We start from the raw sequence: 13,887 nt of genomic DNA on the forward strand, positions 1-13,887 counted from the left end.
GGGTGTAGTTTTATTATACTAAGAGGGGGGTCAGGTGCTCATTTAGCCATCCATTAAATCCACCAATTTTTCGAATTGCTTCTTTGTTTTAACTTTATTTTTTCTGAAAATTTATAAAAAATATTAATTAAAATTAATTCAACATTAATTAAAATAGTTATTTTACCCGTCCTCCATTTTTCTTTAATATTTTTTTGTATTTCACTGCACGAATGTTGAACTTCAACTGCTTAATAGCTATTGAGTTGAAGTTTATTTATATACTAGTCAATCCCACTTGTACAGAGTTGAAAACCGCAATACCAAAAAAAGTTGAAGTTCGATCATACTTCAACCGCAATTTTTTTTGACGGATTGAGTTGAAATTGGCAATACTGAATTTTTAAACTTCGACTTAAATGCAGTTGGGTTGAAAACCGCAATAGGGGCATTATTTTCATTAAAAAAGTTAGGCACTACAAACAATTTTCAAATATTATTTAGTGTCTAGATGCCTCTCACGAATACTCCAATCCCGCCCAGAGCGTAATCGTCCTACCGAAGAAGTAATACATAATACATAGTTCTTCTGTAAAGAAGAGTACTTCTCCTCCAATTGACCTTAGAAATCTCCGATTTCCTTGCCCTTAAAATGATGAACCGCCAAGATTCATAGAGCTCTACCTAACGGTAGGGCGTCCCACTGTCCAAGATGCTCTCCCTAAATGTTAATAGCACCTAAAAAATCTATATTTATAAACTTCCAAACATACTACGGTATAGGATATAAAAAGTCTTATGTTGTGTTACATTTAAAAATTGATGCTATCCATATCAGTAAGTTTCAATTCAATTACGGCAGAAGTACTATCGTTTAAAATAGACGTTTCTACAGAATTTAAAAGTTATTAAAATTCCGAAAAAAAATTCTCGGTAATAAAAACTGATTGATAGTAATTCGCTGAGCATTTATTATTATCAGAAGAGGTCTAAATACCAAATAAACTGATTTGTTCTTAAACAGTACTAATTTAATTTTCATATAATTGGATTTCATATTTTTGATAATGAGATTTTAAACAGCGATTTTCAAATATTTAGATGTGATCGCCTGATCAGAAGTGTTACATTATTCAGAGTAATCCTCTTGTTCTACCTACCTTATTTGAGTAGTAACTATGCTCTTATCGTAATTATTAAAAGTAAAAGTACAAATTACTGCTTCTCAAAAGTGTTATGTAAACTAAAAATCAAAAAAACCCTGAACTTTTAAAGATTTTAAAAGAACTGGATCACTTGTATATTTCCTATCCAATTATGAATTAACGCTCCAATTATTTCTGAAGAAGACGCCTTACTTAATTTAAATAAGATAAGACCATCTTTTATCACAGATGTAATACCCTTATGCTTCCTGAAAAATAGGGCCAAATATATCTACTTGCCTTTGACAAGGATATTCAATTCCTCTCTTAAGGTACATATGTTCTTCAATATGGAAACATTCATTTATAATAATGTACCTTTGCATAAAAGTAAAATGTAGGTATAAAAAGTTATTTACTAGAACAAGTTTTTAACTTTATTAAGCCTAACTTTAGTCTGGATGTTGATGCCCTAGTCTGGAAAGCAAAATGTATTTTCTTAAACGTTGATATAAAGAATTTAGATATCCATATGTTACTAAATCACTTTTTACAACTTTGGTTAGACGTAAATTGGAATATGGCTTCGTTATATGAATCCTAGTTACCAAATCCATTCTGACAAGTTAGAGTTTGTTCAAAAACCATTTGTACTTTTCGTCGTAGGTTATTTCAGATGGGATTTTAGGTTAAGTCTACATCCATACATTAGTCGTGTAAAACTTATAAATCTACCTACTCTTGTCTTTCTCTTTATATAACTCAGCGCCCCTCGCTTCAGTTGTGTGAGAGGAGGGTAATATTTGTGTTATTATTATTATTATTACTATTATAAAATAACACACATTTTTACTTTGAGTTTGGCTTAAAGTCAGAAGTCGAAAAGTTGTTGCTCAATTTCTCACAATTATACAAGTTTTTTTCGGTTAATATTACTATCTGTTTACATCAACAGTTATTTTTCACTTTTTAGTTTGATGTGCTTTAAAAGCATGATTTTTTAGTTTTATTAAACCTACTACCATTAGACACCAAAAAAGTCATTGGTCTTTAGCAATAAACCAGACTATCTGAAAGCTTTAGAAGTCAATATTGAACATACGACTTGATCCAATAAAAAAAGTACTCGACAATTGAAATCATCGAATTCGTTCCTGCAAATGAAGTCGTGGAGGCCATTTGAAAGATGTTATATGCAAACCTTATTTGTATCGATTGTACTTCACATTACATAAAAAACATTTGAATTTCCTTAACAATGAGTTTATGTTTTTTTTATTAAAGAAATGATATCAATATTTTTAGAAAACTATGTATATTTACTCTTCTCTTTTTATTTTAATATGCTTTAAAAGCATATTCCTTAGTTTTTTAAACTATAAAATTAATTTGTCACATGTGGTGTTTTCACTTTAAACATAGATAGTTGATTTTTAGTAAATCCCAAACTGTTTAATGTTTTGTCAAAAAACCACTCAAATATATCTACTGCCATTTCAGTCCTACTGTAATCATAAAGAAAAATTCGTGAACTAAAATCTCTTTCAGCTTTGCATTTTGCTGAACTTGTCGCATACCTTCATTAAAAGTTTTTTATACTCTCGCAACAAAGTTGCTAAGGAGATATTATAGGTTTGTTCACATAACGGTTGTTTGTAAGTCCTAAAACTAAAAGAGTCAGATATAGGGTTATATATACCAAAGTGATCAGGGTGACGAGGAGAGTTGAAATCCGGATGTCTGTCTGTCCGTCCGTGCAAGCTGTAACTTGAGTAAAAATTGATGAAACTTGGTACACGTATTTCTTGGCTCCATAAAAAGGTTAAGTTCGAAGATGGGCAAAATCGGCCCTCTGCCACGCCCACAAAATGGCGAAAACTGAAAACCTATAAAGTGTCATAACTAAGCCATTAAAGGTATTAAATTGAAATTTAGCACAAAGGATCGCATTAGGGAGGGGCATATTTGGACGTAATTTTTTTTGGAAAAGTCGGCGTTGCCCCGCCCCCTACTAAGTTTTTTGTACATATCTCGGAAACTACTATAGCTATGTCAACCAAACTCTACAGAGTCATTTCCAACAGGCATTTCCATACACAGTTCAAAAATGGAAGAAATCGGATAATAACCACGCCCACCTCCCATACAAAGGTTATGTTGAAAATCACCAAAAGTGCGTTAACCGACTAACAAAAAACGTGGCGTCGCCCATTTATAGACCAAAAACCATATCTCAGGAACTACTAGACCGATTTCAATGAAATTCGGTATATAATATTTTCTTAACACCCTGATGACATGTACGAAATATGGGTGAAATCGGTTCACAACCACGCCTTCTTCCAATATAACGCTATTTTGAATTCCATCTGATGTCTTCTCTGTATAATATATACATTAGGAAATGAAAATACAATTCAATACTCAAAGTACACAAATTAATCTAATCTAATTAATTTTACAGCAAAATAAAAAAATATGTAAATGACGGATAATGAAATCTCGATTATCACTTTATCATGCGAGAGTATAAAATGTTCGGTGACACCCGAACTTAGCCCTTCCTTATTTGTTTCATATATTTTTTCTCCTTCATCTTAGCTATTTGCAACACTTTTTTTTATGGTAGTGTAACATCTCTTCCTGAGCCTTTTTTAAGGTATCTTTCAGGTCTACGTGGGTTTAGTTAAAACATCTTTTTTAGTAATGTCAAAAGCACCCTTTCTATTGGGCCATTACTAGTGCTTTGACGTGGTGTACAGTAATAAATTTGTATATTTAGTCGATCCATTAAGGATTTGAATTGAATTGTACTTAAGCCTGGTTATTGTCGATAACTAATTTTTATACTCTCGCAACAAAGTTGCTAAGAAGAGTATTATAGTTTTCTTCACATAACGGTTGTTTGTAAGTCCTAAAACTAAAAGATTCAGATATAGTGTTATATATACCAAAGTGATCAGGGTGACGAGTAGAGTTGAAATCCGGGTGTCTGTCTGTCCGTCCGTCCGCCCGTGCAAGCTCTCACTTGAGTAAAAATTAAGATATCATGATGAAACTTGGTACACGTATTTCTTAGCTCCATAAGAAGGTTAAGTTCGAAGATGGGCAAAATCGGCCCACTGCCACGCCCACAAAATGGCGAAAACCAAAACCTATAAAGGGTCATAACTAAGCCATAAATAAAGATATTAAAGTGAAATTTGGCACAAAGGATCGCATTAGGGAGGGGCATATTTGGACGTAATTTTTTTGGAAAAGTGGGCGTGGCCCCGCCTCCTACTAAGTTTTTTGTACATATCTCGGAAACTACTATAGCTATGTCAACCAAACTCTATAGAGTCGTGTCCTTCAGGCATTTCCATAAACAGTTCCAAATGGAAGAAATCCGATAATAATCACGCCCACCTCCCATACAAAGGTTATGTTGAAAATCACTAAAAGTGCGTTAACCGACTAACAAAAAACGTCAGAAACACTAAATTTTACGTAAGAAATGGCAGAAGGAAGCTGCACCCCGGTTTTTTTTTTAAATTGAAAATGGGCGTGCCGTCGCCCACTTATGGACCAAAAACCATGTCTCAGGAACTACTCTACCGATTTCAATGAAATTCGGTATATAATATTTTCTTAACACCCTGATGACATGTACGAAATATGGGTGAGTACGCCTTCTTCCAATATAACGCTATTTTGAATTCCATCTGATGCCTTCTCTGTATAATATATATATACATTATGAACCAATGATGATAGCGGAATAAAAGTTTACACAAATACGGTATTTGAAAAATATGTAAATGACGGATAATGAAATCTCGATTATCACTTTATCATGCGAGAGTATAAAATGTTCGGTGACACCCGAACTTAGCCCTTCTTTGCTTGTTTTAGTGTACTTTATATTCCAAAAGAATTAGTCAATTAAAAATGAAAAGCACTGTTTTTCAAGTAACAATGTTCGAATATTTTTTATTGCAATACCATTCTATACCTGGCAACAGGGTACTAGTGGCGACCTAGGACTGAAAAGAAAAATCTTATATAAAAGACAATACATAAAAGCATATTTTCGGGTATGTACATATGTGCTCTATATTCTTGTTTTTATTCTCGACTAACAAAATTTATTGTAAACTTATTTTGCTAAGAAAATGAACACAAAATATCGCAAGTGTATTATAATTAAAATCACTGTTTTTCAAATGACAATGTTCGAATATTTTTTATTGCAATACCAACCTATACCTGGCAACAGGGTACTTGTGGCGACCTAGAGCTGAAAAAAAATATCTAAAAAACTGAATACAAGCATATTTTCGGGTATATATGTGCTATATATACTTATTTTTATTCTCGACTTACAAAACTTATTTTGCTAAGAAAAAGTTTTTGTATACAATATCCACTTCGTTGTGACTCATTCTAAATTAAGTGGCATTAGAAGTTCATTACTTGCTAATAACAACTCGAAAATCGTTGCAAACAGAGACCACATATCTAATAGCCCAACTCGATTAAAATATCATTTCGAACATGGAAATTACACATTTTATATGTAACTGAAGTGAATATTATCGAAGTAAACATTTAGAAAAAGTAGATAACATTAAGGTATATTTGTGCACACAATATACCAAATTCCGTTGCCATATGTTTTACTTTCATGCATATACTTATGTACATATATGGTATATGTCTGTATGTATTAAGGTTTTCGAAATTTTTCATTATCAAGAGTTGCCTTTTAACATTCTAAAAATACGAACATTGAACGAAACGCACTCATTTCCTTTTGATGATGCTCGCGGAGAACTGCACATGCTTATATTCTGTACAGTATATACTTTTGTATTATAATGTTTAAACATTCAACCAAATGTACGAATAGGTTCATGGACAAAGTATCTGCTATGTAATTATACATAAGCATTATTACGTGTATTCTTAAGTAGTTGGTTCATTCGTTTCTGCTAAATTTTAGCATTAAATTTATAATAGTCGCGCATTTTTATTTGAAATTTGAAAATTTTTACGTGAAAATTAATTGCATAAAAGTGTAAAATATTTTTGCTTCAGTTTTGTGTTCAGAAGAAGTGCGTTGGATTTTGTTTACAAAAAATGAGTACTACTTCACATCCTCAGCAAATCTCAAGCCGTAGGACTTGCGCTGCATTTAATAGAGCTTTTAAGCTTTTAAGTGTTAATTCAAAATCATCAAATAAAAAATTACAAACAATACCATCGTTTAATTCGTATAATGAAATTTCAAAAATGTTGAACAAAAACGGTAGCATATCAAGCAACCATTTCCGTGGAATTCGCAGGCAATTGATTGACCAATATGCCACATCTGCATGTCATTTGATGACTGTGAGTTTGAATTCAAATATTGTATATGTTCATAGAAAAACAAACTTTGTTTGGCCAAGATTAATTTATTATAGGGTTAAATTAAGAATATTATATCATACATCTTTGCAAAAAAAAACAAAGAATAGAAACAAGTAAGGAAGAATTATGTTCAGGGTTCAACCGAATATCTTATCCTCACGATATTTGTGATGATCGAAGGCGGAAAAATATTTCTAGGTGTTGTAAAATCTTTATATACTATACAAAAATATTGCAACCATATTTGGTATGTTATAAAATAGGTCACGGTTCACTAAGTTTCGTTTACAAATTTTGTTTAATGTCTAAGATATTTATATTAAAATGAACTTTACTAAAACCAGTCAGTATATGCAGATTAAGATTATATATACACATAGCCGCCGGAGACTTACAATTTTCGAATTCAAATTCGCGTTTCAAGTCCAAAAATTAACAAATTAAAGTATGCAATCTTTCTATGTAACATGCTATGAACTTTATACTTGTATTACTATCGTATAATATATCAATTTATATTATATCCACTAACACATCACTAAATAGTTTTTACACATTTATTTAATCACAAAAAGTGCACAAATACCTTTATATCATATTAAAGTTGTCTTAAGTTTGACTTATTTACACAATAACACAACGGTAGCATGCAAACAAATAATAAGTTTTTACATTATCAATATTTTGTAAATGAACAAGAGTAAACAAAAAGAAAAAGGGTCTCACCCGCTCATAGCTATATTATCCACGTATTATACTACAAAAACATACCAATATCACTAATTTTTACTTCGGGATGACTTAAAATTAATACAACTATACACTTAATTCTCCTTTTACACGGTTTTGTTTTAACACGGTTTGAAAATAAAAGAATTTTTAATTTTTTACACTATTTTATTCCATTTTAATAATACATTTATTTAGACCCCGGTACCTATAGTTGACTTTTGTTAGAAAATATAGGTCAATGAGTGAGATATATAATTGAAATTCAGGGATAGTACTTCTCTGACAATGGTATGTCTGTATGTCAAAAATGGATTGAATCGGACCAATACTTCCCTTAGTTAGCATATATATAAAATAAAGATAATCGAACTTCCGGGTGACTTTGTACCGCATATATCGGCCAATATGTGAGTTATCTCAATGAAAATGAGCTAGCATGTTTTACTCATAACAGTGTATCTTTACGCTAAATATAAATAAAAATTTAGCGAAAACTTGAGTTACCCCCATACAACTAATATCAGGATTTTCGAACATCCGACTGACTGTCCTCTACAAGGTAGTTTCCAAAGTAAACAGGACTTAAAAAAAAAAACAGAACAAATTGTTTTTTCGGTAAAATCAATTTATTTTATTCAAAATAGTCTCCCTCTGCTTCAATACAGCTTTTTGCACGGTCCAAAAGCATTTCGAACGAGTGTTTTAACACGTTGGCCGGTATGGCTGCCTGTATGCCGGTGCAAGCCTTTTGAATGGCCTCTACGTCTGTATAACGCTTTCCTTTCATGGCAAATGCATTTTTCCGAAAAGGAAGAAGTCGCACGGTGCCTTATCAGGTGAAAACGGGGAGTGGTTAATGGATAAAATGTGAATTTTGGTCAAATAATCGTCCTTCGAATGTTGCATTCTGAGCAATTTTTAGTCGTCAGCACACACCTTTCGTAAGCCCAAATGTTTGGTCAAAATGCGATAAATCGATGTTTTGGAGATGTTCAATTCCATTTGCATGAATTTCAATGATGATTTCGGCTGGTTTTTATCATTTATGTATGTCCTCATGACCACTTTGAAAACGTTGAAACCACTCGTGCTCTCTGCTACGGGATAGGCAATCATCGCCATAAACTTGTTTCATCACTTCCAATCCATGAAATGTCATGAAAATCTCATGGGGGCGCTAGATTCAAAAAGTCCTGTTTACTTTGGAACACACCTTGTATGATCGGATTCCATTAAACACTTCCAACAAGAGGTCTCAAGAGGTTTGCTTACATTTTGTTCCTCACAAATAAAGTATAGCAAGTCATCTAAACAAATTTCTCATCTCGATTTTATCGGATATTTCTTTACAATCATTCGAGAGTCGATTCTATGTTGGGAACAAATGTTAACACAGTTTGTTAACTATTTGATTTTAAAACTTTTTTATATAAATTAAGGCCATTAACAAAATACAGCTAACTTTTTTGGTCAGTAGTAAGGTCGAAAATCTTGCTAAAAGAAAGAGGTTTAAAAAAAATAACGACGAGAGTGTATGTATTTTGTATGAAGTTACATGATTCTTCCAATTGTAAAGGGCCACCATCGAAATCTACTTCAGAATGAAAAAAGCTAACCATCAATTTTTAAGCTGCTACCCAATGTGAGGCCATTCAAGTTTTTTTTAAATCCCTTATTCCTTCAAATATTCAATATATTCGAAAATTGCTATATACTATACCTACATACATATGTATATTTTTGATTTAGAGAACTTCTGTCCACACTTACCCATTTTATCCCTGAAATCCTGAGACAGTATTCTAATGACCAGCCAAGTTGAACACTGTATGTTTCTGGCCTCTTTTTACGAATAGCTTCGCGCATACGACGCATAACACTGAAATAGTATTCCTTGTTAACAAATTAGCCAGCGGAAGGAATTCGGAGTGCACCACACCGTGATAATCGAAGAAAACTGTCTTAATCCTAATTTTTGTCGTGGGTTTTTCGATTTCGGCTCACCTTTCCCCACGATATTCGGACGTTTTGGCACCTGAAATTTGATTCTACACACAAAATTTAATAAAATTTCTTTATTGAATAAATTCACACATCGTAAAAGTGTCCAAAATCTTATGTACCTCAGAAAGACAAACAAACTAAACACTAATGATTATTTTAATGTGACATTTGGCACAGGCACAGTCATACTAACCCAGAAAAAAATACTTCGATGAATGGGTTTTCGCGTAAAAATTATATTAAAAACACTTAATATTTTTGTCCACAGTAGTAGGAGGATGGAGTCAAGTGTAGAAGTTCACGCAAGTGAGAAAAGTTCTCTGATCACCATTCACTTGGGAGTGGCCAGAAACGATTCTTTTACATATGACTCAAGTAGCTCACGACTTCCGGTCTTTGACCAAGTATCCTCTGGGTAGCCTAAGAACATCCGTTTGAAGGCGAGCTAAAGTGAGAAGGTGAAACATCCCCTACATAGGGTTGTGCGCTGGGTTTGGGACCCGCAACGTAAAAAAACATCGGCCTCAACTCCCGTGCCGTTAGTTCTGCTTTCTCCAGACTGGACAAGGAAGCAAAACAAATGGGTCTAGCAGTGAACGAGGGCAAGACGAAATATCTCCTGTCATCAAACAAACAGTCGTCGCACTCGCGTCTTGGCTCCCACGTCACTGTTGACAGTCATAACTTTGAAGTTGTAGACAATTTCGTCTATCTTGGAACCAGCATAAACACCACCAACAATGTCAGCCTAGAAATCCAACGCAGAATAACTCTTGCCAACAGGTGCTACTTCGGACTGAGTAGGCAATTGAGAAGCAAAGTCCTCTCTCGACGAACAAAAACCAAACTCTATAAGTCACTCATAATTCCCGTCCTGCTATATGGTGGAGAGGCTTGGACGATGACAACAACTGATGAGTCGACGTTACGAGTTTTCGAGAGAAAAGTTCTGCGAAAGACTTAAGGTCCTTTGCGCGTTGGCAACTGCGAATATCTCATTCGATGCAACGATGAGCTGTATGAGATATACTTATGACGACATTGACATAGTTCAGCGAATTAAAAGACAGCGGCTACGCTGGCTAGGTTATGTTGTCCGAATGGACGAAAACACTTCAGCTCTGAAAGTATTCGACGCAGTACCCGCCGGGGGAAGTAGAGGAAGAGGAAGACCTCCACACCGTTGGAAGGACAAAGTGGAGAAGGACCTGGCTTCGCTTGGAATATCCAATTGGCGCCACGTAGCGAAAAGAAGAAACGACTGGCGCGCTGTTGTTAACTCGGCTATAATCGCGTAAGTGGTGTCTACGCCAATTAAGAAGAAGAAGAAGAAGTAGGAAGTAGGAGAAGGGTTTTATTTAAACTGTTTCACTGTTTTTTGTACGACAAGAAATTTGGTGGTAGATGGATGATATGGCATAATTTTTTATATTTCCTCTGACCTACGAAATATACATAAGTAATTTCAAATATATTTGTAGAATTATATAACAAAAAACGTAACAAGAAATGTTTACATCTTAGATGCAAACATCAATATTATTTGTTCATTCCTCCCTCCACAGTAATAGTTAAATGTCTTCTATGAATGCATATTGTACTAAAAACTGTTCTATACTCTAAAAATATTAATCAGTGTAAATAATGATATTAAATAGTGTGTCTAATATTCTTTTCAGATTGATGATCTTTATCAAGAAATTCTTTTTGAGATATGCAATAATTGTGGACGTGAGAGTTATGACATATGTCCCAATATTCTTTTGGAATTCGCGCAAGAAGTATTTAAAATATCAAACACAAAGCATGAAGAAATTTTGAGAATGGCAAGGCAAAAAGAACCGCCTAAACTGCGTCTTAATGTGGAAATTATTAAAGCAGAAAATTTATTGCCAAAAGATGCAAACGGATTTTCAGATCCTTTTGCTACTATTTACTTGGAGTCGAATGCTTCGCATCGTTATAATACATCTGTAAAGCATACAACACTAAATCCAATTTGGGAAGAACATTTTTCATTGTAAGTTAACTTCGACCATATAAATTCTTAACCGTTCTAAATTTATACATATGTGAAATTTATAGACCTATCATTGATAACCCTAAAGAGGAGGTACTGGTGGTAGAAATATGGTAAAAATTATATGAAATATATGTTGAATGATGACTAGAAATATAGTAAAAATTTACGCAATTGTACAACTATACTTAAAGGGATTTTGATGCTGCAGAAACTATCAAAGAAAAGGTTAATAAATTACTCGATGTAAAAGGAGTTAAGGGACTAAGTAAGCTGATGAAAGAAATTGCTCAAACCGCATCTACGGGAAAACATGATAATGAATTAATTGGCCGCGCAGCAATTACTCTGAAGGTCTGATGTTTAAACCAAGAATGATAGAAATGTAAATTACGATAATTTCTTTCCCTTGCTTTTGTTAAAATTATAAAAGAGCACTATGTAATGAGTGACATAATACGGAGGATTGGTTTACAGTAACTATAAAGGTTTTACATTTTTACAATGTTTTACATTTCTTTGCTTTCATTTTGAGTCTGTCGCAGTTTTATCATTTTTGGTTGGTTTGGTTTATCATATTTGGTTGCGACTAACTCAGTAAAAACTGGTCAACACAATTTTGTAATGAAAAAGCGGGCAGTTTCCTTTATACTTATATCGGTTAAGACGTAACGTGTCGTAATTTATGGTATCTATCATATTTGATAAAATATCCATATATGTATGTATGAATGTGTGCGTAAAATAAATGAATATCTCTTATTTCAGTCAATTTCTAGTTCAGGTTTAACTGTTTGGTACAATTTAGAAAAGGGTTCTAAAACAAAAAGTCGAGGCTCGGTATTACTCAACATGACATTGAGTGCGGAAAAGAATAAACGTGTTGCTCTTCAAGAGCATAAACACTTATTAAACCTGTTACTGATTCATGAGCTGGAAAGCTCCCAAGTAGCTGAATACTGGTGGAATGGCAAATTTACTACAAATGCGGAACTTATTCGGTCGCAACATGCAGTTCAAAGTGGCCTTACAAACTTTGAATGCGCCCTTTGCCAATGGGTGGTGTACTCGAAAATCCACGAAAATCATAAATTAAATTTTATTCTCTTTAACAATATTCTAGATATTGTTATACCCACCGTAAAATTACTTCAATCAGATTGTGAAGACGTAAAAACGTTTTGGGAAGGAGTGAAACGAGTTTTGCCGTCATGCTTTTCAATTCTGCGAAAAATTCGCGCTAGAAATGTTAGTGATAAACATATTGTGAGCACACTATGCGATATTTTAGATATTATTTCGAAAATCAAAGCATTGGGACAACCGGTGATAGACATATTTCCTGAAAATATTTATGGTTTTATTAGCCTAAAGAACCAGGATGTAATGAACATTGATCTAGTTCTAGAAGCAGTTATAAATACTGCTACAAAAGAGTGGTTGGAATATATTATGGAAGGAAGTAAGCCACATATACGTGATGAACACAATGACGAAGAAAACTTACAGTTTCTTATAAAGCTCATTCAAATGGTGCGATCTGATTTACAAAGAGGAATGGAGCATTTTGATAAACACTTTTATCAGTAAGTTCAATATCTCCATTTCAAAGAAACTTATATAATTGTTATTGTAATAATAATAATAATTATTATTGTTTTTTTTTTACAGAAAACTAAGAATTAACTATTCGAGCATCCTTTTCAAATATTATGATTTAAATTTGTTCGATGTATGTAAAGAAAAAGTTGAGAACGTTTGTGCAAATATTAAAAGAATGGAAATACCGGACGACACTTTGGAGTTTTCCAACTTTTTGGATGAAGAATCTCTCAACATGGGAACAACACTGTTCGAACTATATTTGGTGTTAAAGCGGTTTGTTTGCTTAGGTAAGGAACTATATTAATTTTGTACTTTTAACGTAACAATATTAACTACATGCATTTTTATACTCTCGCAACAAGCTGCTACAAAATATTATAATTTTGTTTACCTAACACCTATAACTAATCGAAATAGTTAGTATAGTTTCCAATATGAGTGATATGAATTTTTTCTAAAACAAAATAAAAAACACACTAATTATTAAGGGAAATTCAAATGTTTTTTTTTATTCAATGTGAAGTGAAATCGATACAATTAAACTCTCAATATAACATCATTTAAATGGTCTCCTCCAATTCATTTGCAGAATACAACCACGCCTACATAGCATGTCTCAATTTGAAATTCCATCTAATTCTTTTTCCTTTACCGTATACAAATTAAGGAAGAGCTAAGTTAGGATGGAATATTTCATACTATTGCAACTAACCAGTAGCAACCCCGGAAAAATACATTCAGGTGTTGGCAAGACATTAGTTTAAAGATATTGCGAAAGAATTCAACATTACTTGTTCGACCAAATCGTAATAAATTACAATCAAATTTGATGTATTGTTAATTTAAATTGAAGGGAGGATGGAGTCATGTGTAGAAGTTCACGCAAGTGAGGAAAGTTATCTGATCGCCATTCACTTGGGAGTGGCCAGAAACGATTCTTTTACACATGGCTCAAGCAGCTCACTACTTCCGGTCTTTGGCCAAGTATCCTCTGGGTAGCCTAAGAAC

The 13,887-nt window shown here is 33.3% G+C and overlaps 1 protein-coding gene across 2 annotated transcripts in view; it reads left to right on the forward strand.

Moving 5' to 3' along the window:
* Positions 1 to 6,377: 6,377 nt before the first annotated feature.
* LOC120780516 (protein unc-13 homolog 4B-like) overlaps positions 6,378 to 13,887 on the forward strand; it is a 257,200-nt gene continuing 249,690 nt past the window's right edge. For both annotated transcript variants that reach the window (XM_040112786.1, XM_040112787.1), the window contains exons 1-6: positions 6,378 to 6,497; positions 10,934 to 11,274; positions 11,340 to 11,387; positions 11,469 to 11,628; positions 12,043 to 12,860; positions 12,946 to 13,166. In XM_040112786.1, coding sequence (XP_039968720.1) covers positions 6,399 to 6,497; positions 10,934 to 11,274; positions 11,340 to 11,387; positions 11,469 to 11,628; positions 12,043 to 12,860; positions 12,946 to 13,166 — 1,687 coding nt within the window. In that variant the 5' untranslated portion in view covers positions 6,378 to 6,398. The remainder of the gene's footprint in view (positions 6,498 to 10,933; positions 11,275 to 11,339; positions 11,388 to 11,468; positions 11,629 to 12,042; positions 12,861 to 12,945; positions 13,167 to 13,887) is intronic.

Source organism: Bactrocera tryoni, unplaced genomic scaffold (genome assembly GCF_016617805.1).
Source record: "Bactrocera tryoni isolate S06 unplaced genomic scaffold, CSIRO_BtryS06_freeze2 scaffold_25, whole genome shotgun sequence".
Taxonomy (NCBI): Eukaryota; Metazoa; Arthropoda; class Insecta; order Diptera; family Tephritidae; genus Bactrocera; species Bactrocera tryoni.